Genomic DNA, 25,251 nt, shown 5'->3' with positions numbered 1-25,251 from the left:
CTGTCTGTGTCTCAGTTCTCCATTTGTGAGGTGAGGAAACCCGGCCAAATGATCCCAAGAGTCCTTCAAGCCTGCTGGTCAGTGACTGCTGGGCATTTAAATGACCGTCTCTACCCACCTCTCAAGGGAGTCTGTGTGGCATGTTGCCCACTGCTCTCCTGTAGCTGCCTGGCCTAGAACAGGTAACAAACTGTTGGTCTCTATTTCTCTTGCATCCTCTGCCTTGCCTGGGCACCTCACACGGTGCCAGAAGGACACACCTTTGCCTTCTCATGAGAGAAAAATATGGGGAGACCTCCTGGATGGGGCGCAGTTTCTGTCCTTTCACAGGAGCGAGCTCCTCTTTGCCCTCTTTCCCGCTCCATCCTCAGACGCCCTGCCTTCTGTTGACTTTGCTGTTGAGTCTGTTCAGTGGATTTCCAAGCCCACTTTCACTGAAGGTGGCATGGTTCTGACCTCCTTGAACCAGCCTGCCTCTGGGTCTACTCTTTTTGGCCCTAGGAAATCCCTCAGCCTCTGTACTGCTCAGTTCCCTCATCTGTAAAATGGGAACATTTTAAGGAGCCATCTTTTAGGGATATTGCAGGTATTGAAGCCCAAATCCTAGGGAAACACTAAGAACCTGTAAGGGGGGCAGTGCTGAGGTTCTCTGTCTGCAGGGGACTGTGTGGGGGTGGTCCTCTGTCTGAGGGACAGTGCTGAGGTTCTCTGTCTGCAGGGGACTGTATGGGGGTGGTCCTCTGTCTGAGGGACAGTGCAGAGGTTCTCTGTCTGCAGGGGGCAGTGCTAATGTCTGCAGGCCTGACTTCTTGGGCTGCAGAGCAGATTGGTGATAGAGCCCACACTGAACCCAGGCCCCAACTAGACGGGCAATGAGGCTTGTTCCACAGGTTGGGCTGGTAGAACTCTGACAGGAAGAAGTGCACTTTAAAGACCTGCCTTTAAGCCGGGCGGTGGTGGCGCACGCCTTTAATCCCAGCACTCAGGAGGCAGAGGCAGGCGGATCTCTGTGAGTTCGAGACCAGCCTGGTCTACAAGAGCTAGTTCCAGGACAGGCTCCAAAACCACAGAGAAACCCTGTCTCGAAAAACCAAAAAAAAAAAAAGACCTGCCTTTATTTACATAGTGAGGTAGAGGGTGAGAAGCCCAGTCCTGGGAGATTCTCCTTGCCTTGGGGTGGGGGTGCCCCTCAGGAAGAAGGGATGTTCCTCAGCCTCCCTGCGGATGTAGCAGAACCAGGATGTCAGATTCTCACCTGCCCTCCAGGGTATGACCATTCGGCCCTTGGTAGACCTGTTGGCTGTGAAGAAAAAGCAAGAAACTAAGCGTTCCATCAACGAGGAGATCCACACCCAGGTACTGGAGGCTGGGCTGGGCCTTGGGTTGCAGGAGAAGGCTGGAGCTGGGGCGCAGCTGGGCCTTCAGCGTACCCTCCTTCATCCCAGTGCTAGGTGATCTCTCAGCCCCTGGAGGTCCCCCACCAGACTCTAGCTGAAGGGGAAGTGTGGTGTGAGCAGTTGGGAGCCCAAGAGGCTGTTATACCACCCCTGGCTCTACTTGACACCAACCTCTGTCATTAGTTGCACATGGGTGGGGGGGGGGGGCACACCAGAGTGTGCGGCCTGGGCTTCAGGATGAGTAAGGGAAAGGCGCCACCTCCTGGCTACTCCTGGAACTACAGGGCCCGGCTAAGCAGACTATGGGTGAAGGTGGGTGGGGTAGGGAAGGAGCCCAGTAGTAAGGCTTGACCTGGCCCTGGGCCCATTTCAGTTCCTGGACCACCTTCTGACAGGCATCGAGGACATCTGTGGTCACTATGGCCACCATCACTGGAAGGACAAGTAGGTGAAGGTCTGGTGGGCAGGAGGGTGTGGAGAACAGTTAAGGGTCCTTGGGGGCCTGGGCATCTTCTCATGCCTAGGAACCAGCCCCATCCACCTCCCTCCTCCCACAGGCTCAACCGGTTTAATAAGAAGTATGTGAAGAAGTGTCTGATAGCTGGCGAGCGCTCCAAAGAGCCCCAGCTCATTGCCTTCTACCACAAGATGGAGATGAAGCAGGCCATCGAGCTGGTGGAAAGTGGAGGCATGGGCAAGATCCCGTCTGCTGTTTCCACTGTCTCAATGCAGTGAGTGCCACTGCCAACCTGGGCAGCATCTGTACCTATGTTAGCTCCCCCAGCCATAGCCTGGGATGGCCACCAGGGCCGTGTTGTTTAGCTAGTCAAGGTAGCCTTTGACTTGAAGCCATACTAGGGCTTAGGACTTTGACTACACACCCCTGGGCTGTCCGCCAGCATGGCCTCCTGCTGCCAAAATGGCGACCTAACCTGTGTTCTGTTGTCCCAGGAACATCCACCCCAAGTCCATGGCTTCAGAGCGCATATTGCCAGCACTGTCCAAGGACAAGGAGGAGGAGATTCGCAAAATCTTGAGGAGCAACCTGCAGAAGACCCGGCAGCGGGTGAGGTCCTGCCCCAGCCTGGCGCCTTCTTAGCTGCTCTCCTCTGAGCCTCCTTGGCTCCTACCATGCCCTTCTCCTGTCCCCCATACAGCCAGGCCTCCTTGGCCGTGGCCTCCCAGCCCAGCTTGAGTCCTTCCCTCCCCTGATGACTGTTCTGCCCTCAGCTGCGGTCCTACAACAGACACACGCTGGTGGCCGACCCCTACGAGGAAGCCTGGAACCAGATGCTGCTCCGGAGGCAGAAGGCCCGGCAGCTGGAGCAGAAGGTGTGTGTCAGGCTGGGCTTGCCTTTCACGCATGCTCGAGGCTGGATTCCTCTTCTGCACTCTCACCCCAGGGCACCTCCGGCTCTGCTGGGCTCCTCTGAGGGCATGCACCTGTTTCAGAAACAGACACAGCCTGGGAGGTTTGTTAGTGGAGTGAGGCTTTGGGCTTTATCCCCTGAGGAGCCATGCTGAGAAAGGGTGGGGATGACACAGAGAGAGACAAGTGAGCTCAAGGGACACTGGGAAGAGGAGCTCAGCAAGACTTGGTGACTGGGGTCACTGGGAGGAAAGGAATCTAAAGGGGCTGGTAGAAGTCAGAGTGCCCAGGAAAGGAACAAGGCTTGATGCTAGGTAAGGAGCTGAGCTCAGCTGCGGTGGTAGTGGGGGCCATACGGGACTTCGACATGCTGCCTCGGGTTGTGTTTTATTGCTATTGTTTTAATCTAGAATCTAGAATCTTGGGGTCAGCTGTGGGCTGGAGGCAAGTCTAGCACAAAGTAGATCTGTTTGAGTTTGCCTAGGAAGGTGGCCCAGCTTTGCCGAGAGCCTGGGACAAGTCCCCTGAAGGCCCCGGTGTCATTGCGGGTGCCGGTACGGACAAAGAGACTGCCCATCCAGGAACCGTTGTCTCAGTGTCTTCCGGAGGACTTCTGCCAGCCCACTGCCACACTCACCCTGTCTGCTCTCTCTGTCAGATCAGCAACTACCTGACAGTGCCGGCCCACAAGCTAGACTCACCCACCATGTCGCGGGCCCGTATAGGCTCAGGTAAGGTTAAAGAGGCCCTCAGGCTGGGTGTTTGTGCCAGCGAGAGCCTCAGAATCATGGGGGAAGATGAGCTTTTCCCATCATGACTTCTTCTCGAACCTTGAGTTATGTCCATACTGGGAGGGCTGGGTGTTCACAGAGAGGGCAGCATAGCTCTGCTCTGAAACCCAGGCACAGAGGTGCTGCCGGGGGTTCTCAGGGTGAAGACTGCAGTGGGCAATAGCACAGAGCATCCGGTAGGGAGGCAGAAGTCACTAGTCCGTGAAGAGGAACAGGGGCAGACGTAGGCCTGCAGGTCATGGCTCGGGAAAAAGCCCATTTCTTTCTCTTAAAAAAAAAAAATTTATATATATATAACTACCTTATGTGCATTGGTGTGAGGGTGTCAGATCCCCTGGAACTGGAGTTACAGACAGTTATGAGCTGCCATGTGGGTACTGGGAATTGAACCCGGGTCCTCTGCAAGAGCAACCAGTTCTTTTAACTGCTGAGCCATCTCTCCAGCCCAAAGCCCTATTTTTTAACCTGTGGGACACCAGTAGGAACTCCTGACCCAAGGAGGGCAACCGAGTGATGGAAGAGCAACTGGTAACTGGCGTGAAGCCCTTAGACACAGATGCACTCTTGGGAAGGTCTGAGAGCCGCTAGCACAGGCTGAAGGGGTCCCTGAGGTGTGGCACGCACTGAGCAGGGCTCAGGGGCGGAGCCCATCCACCCATCCATGCTTTGTTTTTTTTTTTTTTGTTTTTTTTTGGGGGGGTTTTTTTTTGGGGGGGTTTTTTCGAGACAGGGTTTCTCTGTGGTTTTGGAGCCTGTCCTGGAACTAGCTCTTGTAGACCAGGCTGGTCTCGAACTCACCGAGATCCGCCTGCCTCTGCCTCCCGAGTGCTGGGATTAAAGGCGTGCGCCACCACCGCCCGGCTCATGCTTTGTTTTCAATCCGCAGATCCGTTGGCCTATGAGCCCAAGGCAGATCTGCCTGTTATCACTATCGACCCAGCGTCCCCACAGTCACCCGAGTCTGTGGACCTGGTGAACGAGGAGCTGAAGGGCAAGGTCCTAGGGCTAAACCGGGATCCAACAAGGATGACTCGGGAGGAGGAAGATGAAGATGAGGATGGCGTCATCATGATGCGGAGCAAGGAGCCCTCATCCCCAGGCACTGATGATGTCTTCACTCCTGGACCAAGTGACAGCCCCAGCTCCCAGAGGATACAGCGCTGCCTCAGTGACCCAGGCCCTCACCCCGAGCCCGGGGAGGGAGAGCCTTTCATCCCCAAAGGGCAGTAGGCCCAGGCCAGTGGGTGTCCCATAGACTCTCCCACAGAGTGGGGACTGGGTGCTCCCCTTGCCCTTTGACCTGGATTGGCCCTGCCCCCTTCCTACGCATGGCAGCTGGGTCCACAGCCCCCACTGCAGCACGGCTTGCCCTGCCTCCTGGGAAGTGTCCTCTCCCACCAGAACTGCCTTTCCAATCCATTTGGCAGAGAGTTGGACTGGTGAGGCAGGCTCTGCCCTATCTCTAGAGCCAAGCTCTCCCGTCCTGGAACCAGGGCTTCACGAGGCCCTCCCGTCCCACAGCCCCCTCCTCATCCAGACCAATTTTCCATCTTTGATCATCATTTCTAACCAAAGAGCCTCTGGCTCCACTGTGGCCCCACCAGGAAAGGAGGGAGCCGAACCTTCCTTGGCCTTGACGGGGCCTCCTGAATCAGAGGACAACAGGCATGTGGTTGGGAGACAGACGGGGGACCCATGGCCGACCCACGCTATTCCTGCCAGCCATGGCACCCTGGCCCGTGGCTCGGGGCACCTCTGAGCTCCTGCTAGGTACTGTGATTGGGGGATGAGGACCACGGGCCTCCTGGGGCTGGAGCTGGAGGGCTGCCCACGCTCCAGGTAGTGCTGCCTTCTTACAATGTTTGCACCTCCACGTAAGTACGATTCCGTTTGCACAGAGGCACTCCTGTTTCCAGACCCTGGAGACTCCACACCAGTCAGCTCCACCCTCTTCCCCTCCTTCCTTCCTGCTGTCTACCGCCTTCCCCTAAATCGAACTTCTGCCCACTGGGCTCTTGCCCACGGCACTGATTGAGATGTGGCCCAACTTGTCGGGATTCAAGCTCACGAGCAAGGGGCCTCCTGGCACCTACCTTGCTCACGGGCCTGCTTTACTCTGTTGGCCTTGGCCTGTTCCACCACCCCCCCCCCCATCCGACCCCTCTCTTACCTGCATACATAGCTTGCAGTGAAGCCCAGCCCTGGGAATAAGGCTTCCGCTGAGGGTGCCCTGTGCTGGCCAGGGCTGCTGGAGTAGACAGAGCACTGGACCCCAGAGGCCTTTGCTCACAAGCACATACTCCCTTCTGCCACCATGGCTGGGCACAAGCCCACAGGTGCCTGTCCAGCCTCCAAGCACTCCCTCCCCAAGGATAGTGCAGTAGTCAGAGGGGTCCCTCCCAGGGGTGGGGCCATGGGTGCTTGGCCCAGCTGTCTCCTCTCCATGCAAGTGCTGTTTCGGGCAGGAGTTGCCATGTACGGTGACATCGACGACCATGTACAAAGCCACTGCAGCTGCCGCCGCTCTGCCACCTGTACAAAAGAAACCTTTTTCATATTCTAATAAATCAATGTGAGTTTTTTATAAGAGTCCAGGGCTGCTTCCTGGGAACAAAGGCGCCTGAGGAACTAAGTTCAGAGCCTGGCACAGAGACACCGCCACCATCATCTGCTGGTGGGGTTGATACTGTGTGCCAAGTGCTGGAGATACGGTGTGATGGGGTACCGTGTCTGTGCTCAGGGCCTCAGCTCGGTGCTGAAGGGCAACAGTTCCCAGTGCCCACACGGCTAGAAACCCCGGTGTGTGAGTGGGGGCAGCAGGGCAGCCGGCTGTTATCAGGGAGACTTCTGACTGGCACCCAGGACTGGCTCCTGCTGAGGCCAGTGGAGACATTGAGGCCCAAGGAAGGCCAGGGCGAGTTTTCTCTACTTTTCCCTAACAAGTCTGTTTGCTCTGCTTGCTAAAAGCCAGTATGTCTGGCTCCGAGGAACAGAGGGGGAGGATGGGACCTTGTAGTTTATATTTGGGACCTGAGGGCAGTGCAAAGGCTCTGAAGCCCCGTGCTCTCACCTGGGAAAGTGGGACCATACAGTCCCTGTATGTACCCTGTTGGAATATGGGGTTTGTGTGTAATGCAGAGCTGGGAACTGAGCGGCATTTCCAGTAGTTGACACCAGAGGGCAGTGAGCTCTCAGCCCAGAGGAATCTGTACTGTCCAAGAGGCTCTGCCAAGCCTGGGACCTGGATTCAGAGCCGACCTTACAGAGGATATCTGAAGGGGGCCATGCCAAAAGGGTTATAGGAAAGGACCACCTTGCATCCCTGTGTTGCTGTCCCAGCAGGGAACCGCTGGAACACTCCGAAGGTGCAGGCAGTGTTATGAATACCACCAAGGATGAGGCCCAATAGAGCTCACTTTAGGGAAACATCCCCCGCCCCTCAACAGCGCAGGACTCTGCCTGATCCCAGGCAGGAGGGGTAGAAGTAGAAGGGTTCCTTGAGGCCAACCTGGGGCCCCAAGGCCACACCCCATCTCAAGGATAGCAACAATAAAAGGTTCTAGAGCCGCACTTGAAAAGAGCTGTGTCTGGAAGGGTCCTGTCCAGCCACGGCTGTGTCCATAAACAACAGCACAGCTACCTGTGGATCAGAATTTCCACTTGGATTTTCCTGACTGGGATGGCTTGGTGGTTAACAGCTCAACCCCAACTCAGAGGATCCAACCCTCTGTGGCCCCTGCACACACATGGTGCACATAAACTCATACCAGCATACACATATACATAAATAAAAATATAAATCTCGCCAGGCGATGGTGGCACACGCCTTTAGTCCCAGCACTGGGGGAGGGCAGTGGCAGGTGGATCTGAGTTTGAGGCCAGCCTGGTCTACAGAGCGAGTTCCAGGATAGCCAGAGCTACACAGAGAAACCCTGTCTCAGAAAACCAACAATAATGAAGATTTTCATGTCAATTTGTCTCTCATGAAAGGAGGAAAACACAATCCTTACATGGGAAACAAAAATCTCAGCAACACTGCATCCCTGCCATTTTCCAGTTCTTCTCAGGGATTAACTTGAAATATTAATCATTACAAACTTAGGATGGGGGATCACACCTGCAATCCCAATAATTCCAATACTCCAGAGGCTGGGGCAGGAGGATCACCACAACTTTGAGGCAGCCTAAACTACAGAGGGATACATAAAATAATTGGCTGGGAATATGGCTCGGTGGTTAAAGTGTTTTTCAGACAGCACAGGGACCCAAGTTTTTTACACACGCACACACCCAGGATACATGTAAAAACTCAGTTTAGCAGACAGTGCCAGCACTGAGGAGGCCAGGCCAGGGGGAATCCCTGGAGCCAGATGGCCAGCTACCACTGATAGATACACTTAAGGCTCAAAGAGAGAGAGACCCTGTCTCAAAATGAAAGTGGAGAGGGATTGAGAAAGACACCTAATGTCTTGCACAAAAACCTTCTTAAAAAGTTAGTCATTGGGGCTCTAAGGACAATGGCCAGAGGCTTATATTAATTATAAATTATTTGGCCTGTTAGCTCAGGCTTATTATTACCTAACTCTTACAACTTAAATTATCCCATAATTCTTGTCTATGTTTAGCCATGTGGCTTGGTACCTTTTTTCAGTGAGGCATTCTCATCTTGCTTCCTCTGTGTCTGGCTGGTAACTGAGTCTCTGCCTTTCCTCTTCCCAGAATCCTCCTAGTCTGGTTGCTCTGCCTATACTTCCTGCGTGGCTGCTAGCCAATCAGCATTTTATTAAACCAATATGAGTGACAAATCTTTCCAGTGTACCAGAGTATTCTCCCACAGCAAGCATGTGCCACCACCATGCCTGGCTTTGCTGTTCTTACCGTGGGCAATGCCATGACTGGTTGGGGTTTTCATCTGGTGGGCTGAAGTAGGGGATTCTTTGAGTCCTACCTGGGACTTTATAGCCACACCTGTCTCCAGAACAACAAATTCTAGGGTGGAGAGGTTGAGAGGAGAGAACCCTGACTATTGTGTGTCCCCCTTTCCCTATATATCTGCACTTCGTACTGTTGTGATGTTCGTTGGGTTCTCTGGTCCCCCACAGCTAAGGGTCACAGGAGGAGAGAACTAGGAGGCCTCTGGTGAACCCCATGATTCCAGCCAGCCTTTCTGCCTACCCCCAATGTATAGTAAAATTTAGTTTCCTTCTGATAATGCAGACTAATTTTCCTGTAGCTGATGCCTTTGGCCCTCTTCCTGCCTTTTGGCTAAGCCACACACAGAGTTTAACATGACCACAAATCACGGGAATAAAGGCAGGAATCCCTCCAGCAAGTAACTGGGAATAATAGAGACTCTCCTGCACATAACCCCTTGTTCCCCATGCTTGTGAAACTGCACTGTAAGAACAGTGGTGGTGCACGCCTTTAATCCCAGCACTCGGGAGGCAGAGGCAGGCGGATCTCTGTGAGTTCGAGGCCAGCCTGGTCTACTAGAGCTAGTTCCAGGACAGGCTCCAAAGCCACAGAGAAACCCTGTCTCAAACGGTGTCATATACTAGCTACTGTTTGAAGCACACACTGCAGCAGGGCCCATCAGAAGCCCAGACTTAGGGGGAAGTCTCGCTCCCAGCTTGCCATGTTCTCCAGTCGGTACTGCTAACGGATTCCTTGGGAGGACATGGCAGTCTACAGAATACTGCAGATGGTCTCCATCAAATGGCAGGAGGCGGACCATGAGAGCCATTCTGTCGCATCCAGAAATGCGGTACTGGCAGGAGCCACCAGGTGGGGATGCCAGTCGGGGTCATTAGTATGCACTTAGACCCCTGAGGCAATAACTGCTCCTTTACAAAGAAAGGGGTGTCAGCCTCCCAACAGGAAGGTTCTCAAACTACAGCACCCTCTCCCCAGCCTCCAATCTCCCTATTTTTAAGTCTTCTGACTATGTGTACTGGTGTTCAGCTGCCCAGTGTTCACATCGAGAGCTGTCATCTCAGGGCGGGGGCGGGGAGAGGTGGGGGACGGGAAGGAGATGAACCCAGAGTCTGGCTAGCCAGCCCTTCTAGCTGAATCAGCAAGCTCTGCTGGGTGACAGTCCCTGCCTGCCCCCCAATAAAGTGGAGGTGCAAGCCAAAGTGGCACACTCCTTTAATCCAAGCACACGGGAGACAGGTAGGTGGACCTCCTTGAGTTCGAGGACAGCCTGGTTGTGGCGTGAAGGAGAGATGGATAGGGCTCCGTGGGTAAGGGTGTTTGAATTTGGTACTTGGGACTCATATGTGGGAGAAGAGAAAGGTCTTTCTAACCAGCTGTCCTCTGCTGTGCTCGGATGCCCAGCATCCACATGAGCTGGTGCAGAGGTGTGCACTGCCTTTTCTCCCTGAGGACAGGTTCAATGCCCAGCACCACCTGCACTGCAGCTCACAACAGTTCCATGGCTGTGACACCCTCCCACATATACACGTGCAGGCAAAACACCAGTGAATGTGAAGTAGAAATAAATTATGCTAAAAAATTTAAGGTAATAAAAAATAAAGTATATAACTATACGCATATATACTGACTAACTATATCTATATCTGTAACTATCTATACACACACACACATACAGCAATCCTATCTGTGCCTGTTTCTTCAAGTTAATGGGATAGCAGCTCACATGTGCTCTAGGGAGAACTGCCATAGCAGCAAGTGGGGTGCCAGGGGAATCCGAACCGCCTGCTCACGCGGTTTCCCATGCTTCCTGGGCTTGTCCAGACCTGACCTCGTTGCTGCTGTTTAATAATGGAACGCCAGTGTGTGTCCAATCTTATGCCGTGGGTTCTGGTTACAGGGGTCGCTTGGGGTCCCACAGACAGGCATTCTGGCCCTGCCATGTCCAGTGTGAGCCAGGAGCTACTTTTCAAATGCAGAAGAGTTACTGGCACAAGCCGCTGGCATGGTTTTCTAGAAAACCCTGAGGGTCTGTCGTGCCAGAGACTCCTATTGGCGCTTGTCCACCCGGCATCCTTCTGCAGTGGCCTCTCATTCAGAATGCTCACGTGACTGGGCAGTGTCCTCTGCAGCCTGCACCTGCTTCAGGGTCTCTTCCCCAAGGTCACAGTCTCACGGAGTTCACAGAAAACGGCTTTGGCGGCACAGCTAGATGTGGTATATATTGTCCGTCCCATCTCCCCATCCCCACCCCTACAGATTCAAAGTCCCACAGAAGCCCATCCTTTGCCTCTTCCTGTGAAGAGGGCAGTGTGAAGAGGACACTGGTCGCTCATCTTGGAGGAAAGACAGGCCCTGAACCCCTGGGTCCCCTTCAAGCCTCATTGACATTGCAATCCCTGAATTTTTTGTGGGACTTATTCTCCTCCTTTATTGAATTTTTTTTTTTTAGATTGTAGTACATTTTTCTTTACTTTGCATGAGTGTGTGTGCTTGCGGAAGCCAGAGGGCATCTTGTGAGAGTTGATCCTCTCCTTCCACTGTGTAGGATCCGTCGGCCATCTCACCGGCCCACCTTCCCTTAGTAAACATTCCTAAGAACGTAGATCACATACAGCTTCCTACTCACTGGGCCCAATAGCCATCCTGTTGGTCAGGTAATGGGCCGGCCTAGTGTTTAGAACTTTATCATGATGACTTGGTCACTGTTCTGTTGCTCTGAAGAGATATCATGATCAAGGCGATTCATAAAATAAAGAATTTAATTGAGGGCTTATGGTTTCAGAAGGTTAGTCCACGATCATCATGGTGGGAAACATGGCAGCCGGCAGGCAGGCAGGCGCTGTAGCTGTAGCTGAGAGATTATATTTTATCCACAAGGGCACAGCAGAAAGAGAGCAGGACCTGGTCTGGTGTAGGCTTTGAAACCTCCCCACCCTTGCAGCCCAGGTATACACACCTCCTCCAACAAAGCCACACCTCCAATCCTTCCTAAACCATTCACCAACTGGGACCTGAACACTCAAATATATGAGCCTGAATGGGGGCCGTTTGTGTTTGAGCCACCACAAGGATCAAAGGTGGATGCCACCTCGTTCCCTTCCTTGGTGCCATGAAAGAACACGGACAGAAGGGGCTCGAGGAAGGGAAAGTTATTTTGGCTCTCAGTCTGAGGGTGCACCATCTCCGCTGGGAAATCAAGGCAGATGTGCCCATGTCCACAAGAAGCAGAGTCCATGAGTGCTTACATCAATTCATTTCTCTTCGTCCTTTTGTGTGGATGTGTGGGTGCGTGCGTGCGTGCGCGTCTGTGTTTGTGTGTGTTTTCACATGCATGTGTGCGCGTGTGTGGGGAGACCCAGACTGATGTCAAGAATCTTCCACTTCATTCATCTTGATGACAGGGTCTCTCACTCGAACCCAGACATCACCAGAATTTCCAGTCGCAGTGACCCGTCCTCACTCAAAGGCTGCAATTACAAGTGAGCCACACACCCACCTGATATGGGTGGTAGGGATTCGAACTCTGGTCCTCCTACTTTTGTAAGAAGCACTTTAACCACTCCATCTCCTCAGTCCCTTGCTATTCAGTCCAGGACCATAGGCCACAGGAATGGAGCCTTCCTCCCAGAACTGATCCCCTGAGCAAAGACACTGAGCACTGGGTGGTTTAAATAACCAATTTATCCTGGGTCAGACCACACCAAGCCTCAAATCCACACAACCCCGGGACTGAGTGAAGATGTCTACATCAATTAACTTGGTCCTATCAAACCCCCAAGTTTGTCTTCCTTAATCTAACACCCCAGAATACAACTCAGGTGCCTGGCAGTTTTCCCAGGCTTGGCCACTTCTTGAACGTGTGCACGGTTCTCTGAGAATGAACCTTGTACTCCTCCTGGGCTGTATTAGAGCATCACTCTCGTTATAGGAGGGTGTCCCAGGAGACAGAGCAGGTGCTGGGCCTGCACCCTGGGGGAGCTCCGTGCCTCTTTGGAGGCAATTGCCAAAGCAGAGTCATTGGATGGATTTTTATTTTGTTTTGTTTTTGAACACCTTTTTTCTCTGCGTGGACCAGGCTGGTCTGGAACTCAAAGATCCTCCTGAGTACTGGGACTAAAGACGTAAGTCACCACAGCCCAGCTCTCACTGGATGGTTTTTAAGCAAGAAAAGACTCGTTTTCAAGAGTTGAGGGAGGAACCACCGCTGTCAGCAGGAAACTGCAGGGATCTACAAAGTTCTAGCCACATGGCCCCATCTCAGCCTTGGCCCCCATTCTTTTTTGTTTATTTGGGGTGTGTGTGTGTGCACAGGTGCCCCCAAAAATCAGAAGAGAGCATAGAATCCCCTGAGACTGGAGTTATACAGGCAGTTTTGAGCCTTCCAGGTCCCACAGACTTGAACTCTGGTCTCCCGAAAGAACAACAAGCGCTCTTAACCACGGAAAGCCATCTCTCCAGCCTCTTCCACACCACCACTCCTTCTTACAGACATCTTTTTCCAAGTGTGAAAGATGTAACGGGGCTGTGAGGTAATTGGCTCTGATTCTCACCATTTGACAGAAACCAGTCCTCTGCTGCAGCTGCCCAGCGGCTGACAGGGTGAAGGCTCTCCAGACCAGCCATGCCAGTCATTGTCACTACTCTAGCCAATGCTGTCACCATAGTTACCAAATGCTACCACTTGATCTGCCAGCATCTCAGCAGTCATATCATGCCGCTTCTGGTCATACGGTGAGTAACCATCATGCCGTAGCGTGTCGTGGCTTACCATGGTCCATCGGCCCCTTCCAAAGAGGTTGCCAGAGCGTTAGTCAAGATATGTGAGCAGCCTTGCCACAGATCCGTCCATGGTTCTTCTGGTAGTCAGCCAGGCCCTGGGTGAGGACAAAAGGCTCTCTCTCTCTCTCTCTCTCTCTCTCTCTCTCTCTCTCTCTCTCTCTCACACACACACACACACACACACACACACACACACGCATTGTTTTTCAAGACAGGGTTTCTCTGTGTAACAGCATTGACTGTTCTGGAACTCACTTTGTAGACCAGGCTGGCTTCAAACTCAGAGATTCTCCTACCTCTGCCTCCCGACTGCTGGGATTGGAAAGGTATGTGCCACCAACACCTAGCATCAAAAGTCACATTCTCAAGAAGTCAAAAAGGGTTTGAGGAAGGAGTCCCTCCAGAGTGGAGGGTAGACTTAAAGGGACAAAGAACGTGCTGGAATCTAGAAGAGCTGCAGGTTTGGGAAGCATCAGTTTCTGAGACTTAGCACAGCTCATGAGCTCATCTTACAGACAAGGAAAGCAAGACTGCTGTCCCATGCCTTTTGGCACAAAGACCGAGAGCACCTGCCCATGTGTCTGTGTGTGCATGTGCACACGTGTTGGTGTCGGAGGTAAAGATGCAGCAGGCAGCCGAGGCAGATGCTCGCTCAGCCTCGTTTCCATGCCTACCACAGCTCACTCTGCATCCCTCCTCACATCACAGCCAGATGGGAGGATTACACGGGAGCCAGCAAAGCCATCTTCAGCTGAAGCTTCCTTTTTAGAGGCCGTGCTGTCTTCGTGGCTGTGAAAGAATGGCTGGCATAAACAGAGGGAAGATGGCTGCCAGCCCGTGGCCTCACAGGATTCTGTCCACCATGGTGCTGGAGGTGAGGTGGAGGTGGTCTGGGGAGTAACGGAACAGGATAGTCCTTGTCAAGACAGAAAGAGGAGAGGATGTCCTCATCAGGTTTCTCCCTTTTTTCTTATTCCGTCAGGACCCTCAGTCGATGGGATGGGATTCAGGGCGGCTCTTCCCCCTAGCTCACTCTTTTCTTGGACACGCCCTCCTAGACACACCCCAAAGAGTACTTTACAAATCTCTTTGATGCTTCTCCATTCTGCCAGGTTGGCAGTCAGGATTCCCCACCATGTGCTTGTTTGGTAAGGTCATGACCAGCACTGGGACCCCCAGCACGATGCAACAAGCCTAGCTGGAAAATATAGTCTCTCGAAGAGCAGCTGGGTGGCCACTGACGGTACCAGAGGAGAATACACACACTGTGCTTCCGACAGTTCTTGCCAGGAAGTGTGCTTTAGTAAATGCACGTGGTCACGCTCGTATGCGATCTTAGGATTTATAATCATCTGTTTTGTTCTGAACTTGTATGTTTTTACCTTAAGGTCCTGTGCCTCCTGGAAGGAAATGCAAATGTTCTCAGGGCGATTAACGTCCTAAAGATCAAGAGTTCCAATAAACTGAAATTGTTTGTGTTCTAGTTTTTTTTCAGACAGGGTCTTAAGTAGCCTGATTGGTGTCTCACTAGCTGGTCAAGGCTGGCCTTGAACTCCTTTTATTCCTTTTTGTTTCCCAAGTACAGCCACACCCAGTTTGATTTTTTTTTCCCAAGTGAGAGGCAGCCAAGCATTGTGGGTGGTGCGTGCCTCGGAGCCTCAGCTGCTAGGAGAAGCTGAGGAAGGAGGGAGACTCACAGCTGTTTCAAGAATGGTAAACTGTTAACCATACACACAGGAGAGCAAGGTCCCATGGGTGACCATAACAGAAAAGATGGGTACCATTTACGTTTATTAAAAGTCAGAAACTCCAGAAGGAGAATGAAGAGCTGAGCCCTGCAATGGAGGAGTACTTGATCACGCTGAGCTGGTAAATGTGGCCTCGATAGTCTATCTTCTGCTGTTAAAACAAAATCTTCTGTACAAAATCATAAAGAAAAGGGGATTATTTAACTCACACTCTGGGGAACTGAGTTTGTCTGGGGGAGAAAGTTTTTTTCTCCCTTTATGTTTTTCCTTTATTTGGTGTGTGTGTTTGTGTGGTATGTGTGTGTGTGTGTATGTTGTGATGGTTTGGTGTGTATATAAGTGTGGTATATTTGTGTAGTATGTGTGTGTGGTATGTGTGCAATGAATGTGTGGTGTTATGTGGTGTGTATGGTGTGCCTAATGTGTGTGTGTGTGTGGTATTTTGTATAGAGTAGTATTTGTGGTGTATGGTATATGTGGAGTGTGTGTGTGTGTGCATGTGTGTGCGGTATATGTGTGTATGTATGTGGTGTGTAATATATGTGTGTAGTGTGTGCCTGTGTGTGTGGCATGTGTGCAGTGGTGTGGTGTTGTGTGGTGTGTATGGTGTTTGATGTGTGTGCCGTGTGGTATGTGTATATAGTGTGTGTGGTGTGTGTGTACGTGTGTGTGATGTGTATGTGGTGTGTGTGTGTGTGTGTGTGTGTAGGTCAGAAGACAACTTGGCAAAGTTGGCTCTCCCGTTCACCTTTACATGGGTTCTGGGGATCGAACTCAGGTCATCCAGCTGCATAGCAAGTGACAAGTGACAGCCTTAGCCGGATTTTAAATTCAAGATTTTAAATTCTCTTTGGTTGCTTTCTGATGTGTCTAAAACTGATCTCTTTGTAAACTTAAAGTTCTTGTGAGCTTCAGGGAGTGGACTTGGATCCACCTTGTATGGCATTTCCCAGGTCCAAGGGGCACCGAGCAGTCCACAGAGCCTAGACAGAGAAGTCAAACAGCCAGATACCCCAGGACATGGCCAGAACCCCAGCTTTCTCAGGTCCCCCAAATATGATTAGTGCCCCCCAGGTCAGCAGGAAGCAGTCTCCAGAACACATCATCCTCATCCCCACTTCACCTGTTACCCCTTCCTAACGCCCCACTTTTCTATAATAAGCAAAAGAGAGGAGTGTTAGCATTCGGGCATCTGCACTGGCCTGCCCTTGGGGTCCTCACAAGAGTACTAGCATTCAGGCATCTGCACTGGCTTGCCCTTGGGGTCCTCACAGAATACATCCTTAGCTGTAGCCACTAAGAGCACCTCCTGTGCACATTCACTATGTTCCCTTTTAAAAGGTGAGCCTTGCCTCCCTCTCCCTTCCTTCCTTCCTCCCGCTCTCCTTCTCTCCCTCCCACCACTCTTGCCCCAGGGACCATCGCTGCCCTCTTCTCTGCTCCCCTGCCCCCTTCTCTGCCCTCTTTTCTGCCCCTCTCTCTCCTCTTTCAATAAACATTCCAAATGAGCCCTGTTGCATGATGTGACTTCTCTTCGTGGTATTTTAAAATAAATCACAACACCCAGGATATTATGTTTGTTTAGCACAGACTCCCCCCCCCATAACACCCAAGATATTGTGTTTGTTTAGCCCAGACTCCCCCCACCCCAGATCTTTAACATTGGTTCTCAGTCCATAAAACCATCCTTATGCTAGATGCCACTGTGTTTTAACAGCCTAAGTGACTTCCATGTTATCTTAGGGCCAGGCTACTCCCGACTCCTCAGACACTCTCCGTAGGCCCTAATCCTGAGCACCGTTTCTGACTCAACAGAGCCCAGCCCCATGAAAGAAGCTAACTGTACTCTGTAAAGAGCCTCGGTGTAAGCAGGTCTTAAGCTTTGTTTCACACACAGGATGGGGTTAGTTGTCATCAGGAAATTTTTCCAAAATTATGCTGTGCTTAAACATGGCTAAATTAAGCCAGTGTCAGTCTCCGGAAATTTGAGCCAGTGCCGGGTAACTGAAGTAGGCTGAACTAAGTTTCATTATGGCTTTTCTCGGATCAGTTCACTGCCGGCCGCGATGCTTGCAAGGACCCTCACACACAGTGAGCGCAAGGCCAGCCAAAGGATGTGGAGTGAGACGCTTTTCCAAAAGTATAAAACCAAAATAAATAAATAAAAGGCAAAATACAGAACAATAGGACAGATGCAGGAGTAGCTGTGCTGCATCTCTTCTGGACTTTGTACCTTCCTGCAATCAGAAAGGGAAAACCTCACCAAAAACAAAACAAGAACAACAAAAACCTGGGCGGTGGTGGTGCACGCCTTTAATCCCAGCACTTGGGAGGCAGAGGCAGGCAGATCTCTGTGAGTTCAAGGGCAGCCTGGTCTACTGAGTGAGTTCCAGGACAGCCAAAGCTGTTACACAGAAAAACTCTGTCAAAAGAGAGAGAGAGACAGAGAGAGAAAGAAAGAAAGAAAAAGAAAAAGAAAGAAAAGTAAAGGAAAACCTCCCTGAAGCTGAGACACTGCTTTGAATTTTGTTCTAAAAATATAGAAAATAGCTGGGCGGTGGTGGTGCACGCCTTTAATCCCAGCACTTGGGAGGCAGAGGCAGGTGGATCTCTGTGAGACCAGCCTGGTCTACAAGAGCTAGTTCCAGGACAGGCTCCAAAACCACAGAGAAACCCTGTCTCGAAAAACCAAAAAAATAAAAAATAAAAATAAAGAAAATAGATGGCGACATCACAGACGTCTCCTGAATTTTAAGTTTTCTGACTTATTTATTTGAGGCAAGGTCTTACTACATACATAGCCTTGGCTGGCCTAGCACTTGACACATAGACCAGGCTGGCCTTGAAGTCACAGAGATTCTCCTGCTTCTGCCTCCCAAGTCCTGAGACTAAAGGTGTAGATCACCACACCCAATTTTATTACTTTATTTTTGAGACAGGCTTTTATGTAATGTAAGCTTGTTTTTAACTCCCTGTGTAGGCAAGGGCCCCCTTGGACTTCTGATCCCCCGCCTCCATCTCTCAAGTACTGAGGTTACAGGAACGCATCACCACGCCCAGTTTTATGAAATACTGGGGATCAAACCCAGGACTTCCTACGTGCTAGGCAGGCACTCTACCAACCAAGCTGCATCCCCAGTCTGTTCCTAGCTCGCTAGAAGCCTCTTGTCAGAAGCTCTACTTTGGTGAGCTGTCAAGGGGGGGCAGACCTTCTTTTGTACACAATCTAGCCTACCCAGAGGAAGGAGTGGCAGTACCAACCTAGCATTCTCTTTCCCTTCCTTCCAGGCACTGCCCTGAGCAAGAGCAGAATGCTGCAGGACTGCCTGGAGCCTAGCCTAGGCCCCTCTCCCCTTCCACACAAAACAGTCTCCTCACTGCCCTGGCCGAGCCCCTAGAGGCCTTCTCCTTGCTCAGGGAGATGACTGCAGGAGCGTAGCAATTGCTTAGGGCTGGGGCTGACTGCTTGCGGGGCCATCTGTTCACAGGCTGTGGGGAGGCACAGAGCTGTCTGAGAAATGACCTCCAAGGCTCATCCTTGGGTTGCTTGGCAACCAGCAAGCAGGGACTGGTGGTTTCCTGTCCCTCAAGCGGGCGGGGGTGGGGGGGGGACAGCGCCTGAACAGATTTCCCTGGGATGAGGGGGTGAGGCGAGGTGGAGTGAAGGGCCTAAGGCCACCTGTAGAGCTGACACTTCAATTGCTTGGCGGCACACGATATACACCAGGCCCGTGCTCCCGCACTCCTGGTCATTCTTCTGAAGAGCACAGGGACACTGCTCTATGAAGACCCAGCCTCACGCAGAGATCCGATGCCAGTTAGTGCTTTTGCCTGTGAGTTCCAGAATGCAGCTGGTTCCTGCTGAGCTGTGCGGTGTGTGCCCGCTCCAGTTCTCCAGCCTTAATTAGGCCTGGAGATCAGGCTAACGTGCAGGTGGAGGAGGGGCAGCTGAAGGCTGTAGAAGGGACCCAAGGGAATGAGTCACCTGCTCAGCAGCTCCCCGGAGCTTCCATCCTCATCTTTGGGCCCTCTTGACACAGAGGCTGCCAGACACACCTGACATTGTGCCAAGGTCAAACAACACTCAGCCCTCACAGGGTCCCAGCTGCCCCAGCAGGCAGGCTTCCAGTCTCTACTGGGGCCACCAACATGCAGAGGCTGACGGGCGTGGTGACACGCACCTTTAACTTCATAATTTGGGAGGCCAAAGCTAGCCTCAGCTGTGAGTTTGGGGCCCACCTGTGCCGTGCAGGACCTTGTTTCAAATCAATCTGCGTCTTGTTTTGAGAAATACTGGTCGAATGTATGAGAGACAAGGAAACCCATGTCCACATCCGGGTTCAGCTATGAATGATGGAAACGTGGAATAACAGAGACCTCAATGAAGTAAAAAATGTCCATCCCCAGTTAAATGTCTAGGGATGCAGGCTGGGTGTGGTGGTGCACGCCTTTAACTCCAGCATTCCTGAGGCAGAGGCAGACAGCTCTGTGAGATCGAGGCTAGCCTGGACTACAGAGTGAGCCCCTATCTCAAAAAAATAAAAAAATAAAGCAAAAGAAAAGGAATTCAGTCCAGGAAACACAATAACACCATCCTTAGGGACCTCCACTGCCTCGCTCCCAAATGGTCTGTATTCGCCTTCTGTCGCGTGGTCCAAATCAGCTGCTTCAGCTCCAGCATGGAGGCAACATTTCAGCCAGCGGGAGAGAAGGAAGGGAAGGAGAACATAAATCTTTCGGTTAAGAGAAATTCCTGAATTACACTTTGCCTTCCACTCCATCTGCTAGAACTCGGTCATTTCAGTCAGATCTAAACTGCTGCAGCAGGGAAAGGCGTGAGAACCAAGGAGAATATCTTTCCCGTCAGGCGCAGACAGCAGTTGCTGCTCTCAGCTCTCACGAGGCCAAGAGGTCAGTTCTTTCAAGGTCTCTGCAAGGCAGGCTGGACCAGCCTTTGCTGGACCCAACAGATTGAAAGATTACCTCTGAAGTCAGGTATGGGGAGCGGGTATGTAAGCCCAGCACTCCCGAGGCCAAGAGAGGAGAGCAGCAAGTTCAAGGCAAGAACCTGAAAACAACCCAAATGCCCCTTGACCAAAGAGTGGATAAGGAAAATGTGGTACATTTACACAACAGTGTACAGTTAAAATAGGTTTTACCTGCCCCAAATGAATGCCTGGTGGAAAACCTGGGAAGGTCATAGTTACATGATAGCCAAACACAATTAGGCTTCCTCAGCATTGATTAGCAGGTCCTCAGCTACACATGCATCAGAATTACCTATGAGGTTTAAACCGAATGTGTTGGGCGCAACCCCACAACCCTGATGGAACAGAGTGTGGACTAGAACTTCCATTTCATGCCCGGCATGGTAACAGGCTTTTAATCTCAGCACTCAGGAGTCAGAAATAGGTGATCTCCAAGAGTTCGAGATTAGCCTGGTCTACATAGTGAGATACCGTCTCAAAAAAATAAAAATAAAGCCAGGCAATAGTAGCACACGCCTTTAATCCGAGTATTTGGGAGGCAGAGGCAGGAGGATCTCAATGAGTTCAAGGCCAGCCTGGTCAACAAAGTGAGTTCCAGGACAACCAGCACTGTTACACAGAGAAACCCTGTCTCAGAAAACCTAAATAAATAAATAAACAAATAAATATTAAATTTCTTCCAAGTTTCCAGGTTCTGCTGCTGCTGGTCCAGGGACTACAGCTGGAGATTCTGGGGTGAAAGGGGTCAATGCTGTGACATAAGCTGCAGGCTGTACCTGGAGACTGCGGGACAAGATGCGTGCAAATCCAGGCATGGTCCCCACTCTCGGGGCTCACGTTCACAGGGCCCTGTTCCTGATGCCATTGATGATGTCACACAGCCACTGCCTTCATTTCTGTCCTGGAATTGACAGAAGTGAGGGAGAAGAGGGGGGAATATTTTTTCCTGACTGAGGAGCAACAGAAGGCACTGAGCTGTAGCCTGAGATGCAGGAGAAACTGAGAGAGCTGAGGTGGGAACTGAGGTGGGAGATGGTGGGAGCTGAGGTGGGAGTTGAGGTGGGAGCTGAGGTGGGAGCTGAGGTGGGAGATGGTGGGAGCTGAGGTGGGAGTTGAGGTGGGAGCTGAGGTGGGAGCTGAGGTGGGAGATGGTGGGAGCTGAGGTGGGAGCTGAGGTGGGAACTGAGGTGGGAGATGGTGGGAGCTGAGGAGGGAGTTGAGGTGGGAGTTGAGGTGGGAGATGAGGTGGGAACTGAGGTGGGAGATGGTGGGAGCTGAGGTGGGAGCTGAGGTGGGAACTGGTGGGAGCTGAGGTGGGAGCTGAGGTAGAGCTGAGGTGGGAGCTGAGATGGGAGATGGTGGGAACTGAGGTGGGAACTGAGGTGGGAGCTGAGGTGTGGCTGAGGTAGAGCTGAGGTGGGAAATGGTGGGAACTGAGGTGGGAGCTGAGGTGGGAACTGAGGTGGGAGCTGAGGTGGGAACTGAGGTGGGAGATGGTGGGAACTGAGGTGGGAGCTGAGGTGGGAGCTGAGGTGGGAGCTGAGGTGGGAGCTGAGGTGGGAACTGAGGTGGGAGCTGAGGTGGGAACTGAGGTGGGAGCTGAGGTGGGAGCTGAGGTGGGAGCTGAGGTGGGAGCTGAGGTGGGAACTGAGGTGGGAGCTGAGGTGGGAACTGAGGTGGGAGCTGAGGTGGGAGCTGAGGTGGGAGATGGTGGGAACTGAGGTGGGAGCTGAGGTGGGAACTGAGGTGGGAGCTGAGGTGGGAGCTGAGGTGGGAGATGGTGGGAACTGAGGTGGGAGCTGAGGGGGGAACTGAGGTGGGAGCTGAGGTGGGAGCTGAGGTGTGGCTGAGGTAGAGCTGAGGTGGGAGCTGAGGTGACAGATGTAGCGGCTAAAGCAGAGACTGACATGAGGCAGGATAGACTAATAGGGAACGTAAGTGGTTGGGAGGAGTGGGGTTCTTACCTGAGTCTGGATGACACCAACCAAGAATGCTCAAGGCTCTCTTTTTAACTCTAAACCTACAATTTTCTAGAAATCTTGCCAGAAACCCCATTTACAGTAACAGGAGCCCCAGCCCTTCCACATAGCCTGAGTGTCTCTTGCCTCTATCTGTCCAGACAGTGACTCCAGTCGGCGCCTGAATAGGGAATGGGGGGGGGGGGCTAGGAATCCATTAAACAACACAATTCCAAACTTTCCTAAAGCTGATGTCCTTGTCAGTCATGAGAGGACAGGCACAGGCCCAACTCCCGCTGGCACCCTCAGCAGCCTGAGGAATTCTGCTAGGCTTCTAGGGACCTCGATGCAGTTCAGAGCAGGGTTTGTGGCTTTGGTGCTGAGAGGAATTTGAGACTGAAGAGTTTTTGAAGCAGAGTTAAAGGTTTTATTATAGATATTTTTATATAGGCTTCAGCACAAGGGGAAAGGGGAAGAGAGACGCCCAGATGAAACTAAGACATGACCAGGTCAGGGTATGTGCTTCTCAGAGGAGGGTAAGGGGAAATTAAGCGTGCCGAGCATGGGTAAGGCTTCTTCAGGGAGAGCTGCGACGGATTTTCTTAGTGTCCGCCATCCGCACCATTTGGCGGCTCTCTCGCTACCTCTCAAAGGGTTGCTGAGAAACTTTTCTTACTCTCTTTTAAGTGAGCTCAGTGAAGTGGCTCTGGAGAGGACTTAGAGAGAATGGTAATCTGAGACAGGGAAACCAAGAGCCCCTAAGGTCACACAAGGAATTGAGAACTCTCTAGTGAGATTCCTGGGCAAGCGCAGGTTCCTAACTGGGAAGAGAGAAAGGCCTTGGGCAGCTGGAATTCTTGCTGTCTGTTGGTGAGAAACTTCAATGGGATTCCAGGGGAAGGAGCTAACTCTCTCTCCCTTCCCCATTTTCTGCCTTTCTCTTTTGTTCCTCACTACCAGGGTCCTGAAGCCTTTTTTTTTCCCCCTGTGAAAGACCGTATCCACACTTGGGTATGTCTTTTTTTGATTTTTCGAGACAGGGTTTCTCTGTAGAACAGCCCTAGCTGTCCTGGAACTAGCTCTTGTAGACCAGGCTGGCCTTGAACTCACAGAGATCTGCCTGCCTCTGTCTCCCAAGTGCTAGGATTAAAGGCCTGCGCCATGACCACCCTATAGGTTTTGTTTTTAATTAGTCCTGTGTCTAATATCTTTCAGTGTGAGATGCAGTGACAGACGTGGGAGGCAGAGGCAGGCCGATCCCCGTGAGCTTGAAGCCAGCCTGGTCTATGTAGTGAATTCCAAGACAGCCATGGCTACAAAAAAGTGCGTCTCTGTCTCAAAAAATTAAACAGACCTGTTGATAAACTACAATCTGCTTCATATTGGCTTGTCCTGAAAATCTCTTCTTTGGCAAAGCCAGCTTTATCTACCTCCCTTGGAGGCTCTTAGAAGGGATGGGAACTTTTCTGGTTGCTGCGGGAGGCTGCCGCGGGAGGCCACTGTGGGCTGTGCTGTGAGCCCTGATGGAGGCTCAGGAGGGGTCTCCAGTGTAGATGCTAATGCAGTCAGCTTTCACCTCCTCAGGTTCTGGGAGATAACTATTTCCCTGCGACTCTACCAAGGACTCTGAGGGGCCAGGTGCAGGAGGATGACTGTCTCCGCTGTACTCATTCTGAAGTTTGTATTCCCAGCATTTGCAGAGACATGCAGAGGGGATCTTTGTTCATTAGGACCACAGCTTCCTTCTGAGCCGAGGAGATCTCAAAGGTCCCTTTGTTCTGAGGCCCTGTTGGTCTTGGCAGCCTTGGCTGGGAAGTGTGGGGTGGGGGAAGAAGAGAGAGGGGACACGGGGAAAGGCCCAGGGCTGGTATCTCCTATGGGAGCTGGGAGGCTGTGGAAGGGGCAGACTGCGGGCTGCTTGATGACTCCCTGTGGATGGGACGGGATGACCCTGGGGCCCAAGGATGTCCCTGTGCTGCTGTGTGCTAAATAGTTGTTGATCATCCTGGGAACCAGAGTTCCCAATGAAATTCTGCTCACGGAGGCTTCTCGGGAGAAGACACTGCTGCAGTGTACGTGTGATTCCAAGGCTGGAGCCATGGGAACGGCTGCTGGAATTCCACAGAAGCCGGAGAGAGCCCTGCACTGCAAAGCCTGAGCAACTGCGGAAGTCAAGAACGGGGAGGAGGCCAGCTTGCAATGTCCTTGGTGGGTAGACAGGCTGCTGCTAACCCTGGGTTCCCCTCATGCTGTAAGCGCAGGCAACGGCGACGAGCCCTTTGTAAAACAAGTCTCTATTGAGAACTACATGTCAACCTACCCAGGTCAGATGGTCACTACTCTTGGTCCCAGGTTACTGTCCAGCCAATGAGATAGAAGCAAGAGTCAGTGGGGGCTTCTGGGAAGGACTCTCTGTCCTAAGAAGAAGAGACATTTTGGGGTAATAGCCGTACCCCAGCCTTCCCTTCTGGGGAGACTGCCTCAGAACACAGCTGAGCAGTTCACACCGGAGGCTCCTCAGCCAGACTCTGGGTTAAAGGATGATTCTGCCTTTCCTGGCAATGCCATCTTCCGCAGGGTTCCCGACCCTTCTGAGCCTCGCCTCCCTCACCTGGTTGCTCTGTAGATCCGATGCGCGAACAGGTATGAAGGGCTGCTTGATTCAGGGGTGCAGCTTGCTCAGGGTTGCTGTTATAGCTTTGGTCATTTGGGGATGTAATGCCAGGAGATTTCATGATGATATCTCATTCATGAAGGGTGGGAGGCAGGGCCTGAGGATGTAACTCTGAGGTACATCATTTCCTTCACCAGGCCCCAAGCTCCTTCCCAGCACTGGAAGAGGGGAGGGGAGCCGGGGAAGAAAGGGAGAGCCCGAGGAGAGGAAGGATATCAAGAAGGCCTCCTCAAGACCTCTGAAGAGAGTGAAATCCCCTCCCTGGGCAACCTGTAGTTGAGAATTCTGTCTCATGCAGCCTAACAGGTCTGAGCTAATTCATACTTATCTGATTTCCTCTGCTGTTTTACAGTAGAAATAATATGACTGGATCCATTGTCTTAGGATTTTTCTTGCTGAAACACTATGTTCAAAAGCAAGCTGGCGAGGAAAGGTTTATTTCCTCTTACAACATATAAGTACAGCATGGAAGAGAGCCCGGGCAAGATCTCAAGGGCAGGAACCTGGAGACAGGAGCTGATGCAGAGGCCAAGGAGAAACATTGCTCACTGGCTTAGTTCCCATGGTGTGCTCAGCCTGCTTTCACAGTACACTCAGGGCCACCAGCCCAGG

The 25,251-nt window shown here is 52.0% G+C and overlaps 1 protein-coding gene across 1 annotated transcript in view; it reads left to right on the top strand.

Annotated features, from left to right (window-relative positions):
- The window catches only part of Slc9a1 (solute carrier family 9 member A1), a 59,326-nt gene extending 53,180 nt beyond the window's left edge, over positions 1-6,146 (top strand). The window contains exons 6-12 of the mRNA XM_041651807.1: positions 1,267-1,356; positions 1,771-1,841; positions 1,955-2,128; positions 2,349-2,463; positions 2,628-2,729; positions 3,425-3,497; positions 4,444-6,146. Of these exons, the coding sequence (XP_041507741.1) occupies positions 1,267-1,356; positions 1,771-1,841; positions 1,955-2,128; positions 2,349-2,463; positions 2,628-2,729; positions 3,425-3,497; positions 4,444-4,787 (969 nt within the window). The 3' untranslated portion in view covers positions 4,788-6,146. The remainder of the gene's footprint in view (positions 1-1,266; positions 1,357-1,770; positions 1,842-1,954; positions 2,129-2,348; positions 2,464-2,627; positions 2,730-3,424; positions 3,498-4,443) is intronic.
- Positions 6,147-25,251: the final 19,105 nt, after the last annotated feature.

The sequence above is a fragment of the Microtus oregoni genome, unplaced genomic scaffold (genome assembly GCF_018167655.1).
Source record: "Microtus oregoni isolate MIOR12 unplaced genomic scaffold, Mior012 000005F_ref0000423, whole genome shotgun sequence".
Classification (NCBI taxonomy): domain Eukaryota; kingdom Metazoa; phylum Chordata; class Mammalia; order Rodentia; family Cricetidae; genus Microtus; species Microtus oregoni.
This window is presented reverse-complemented; position numbering and strand designations above follow the sequence as displayed.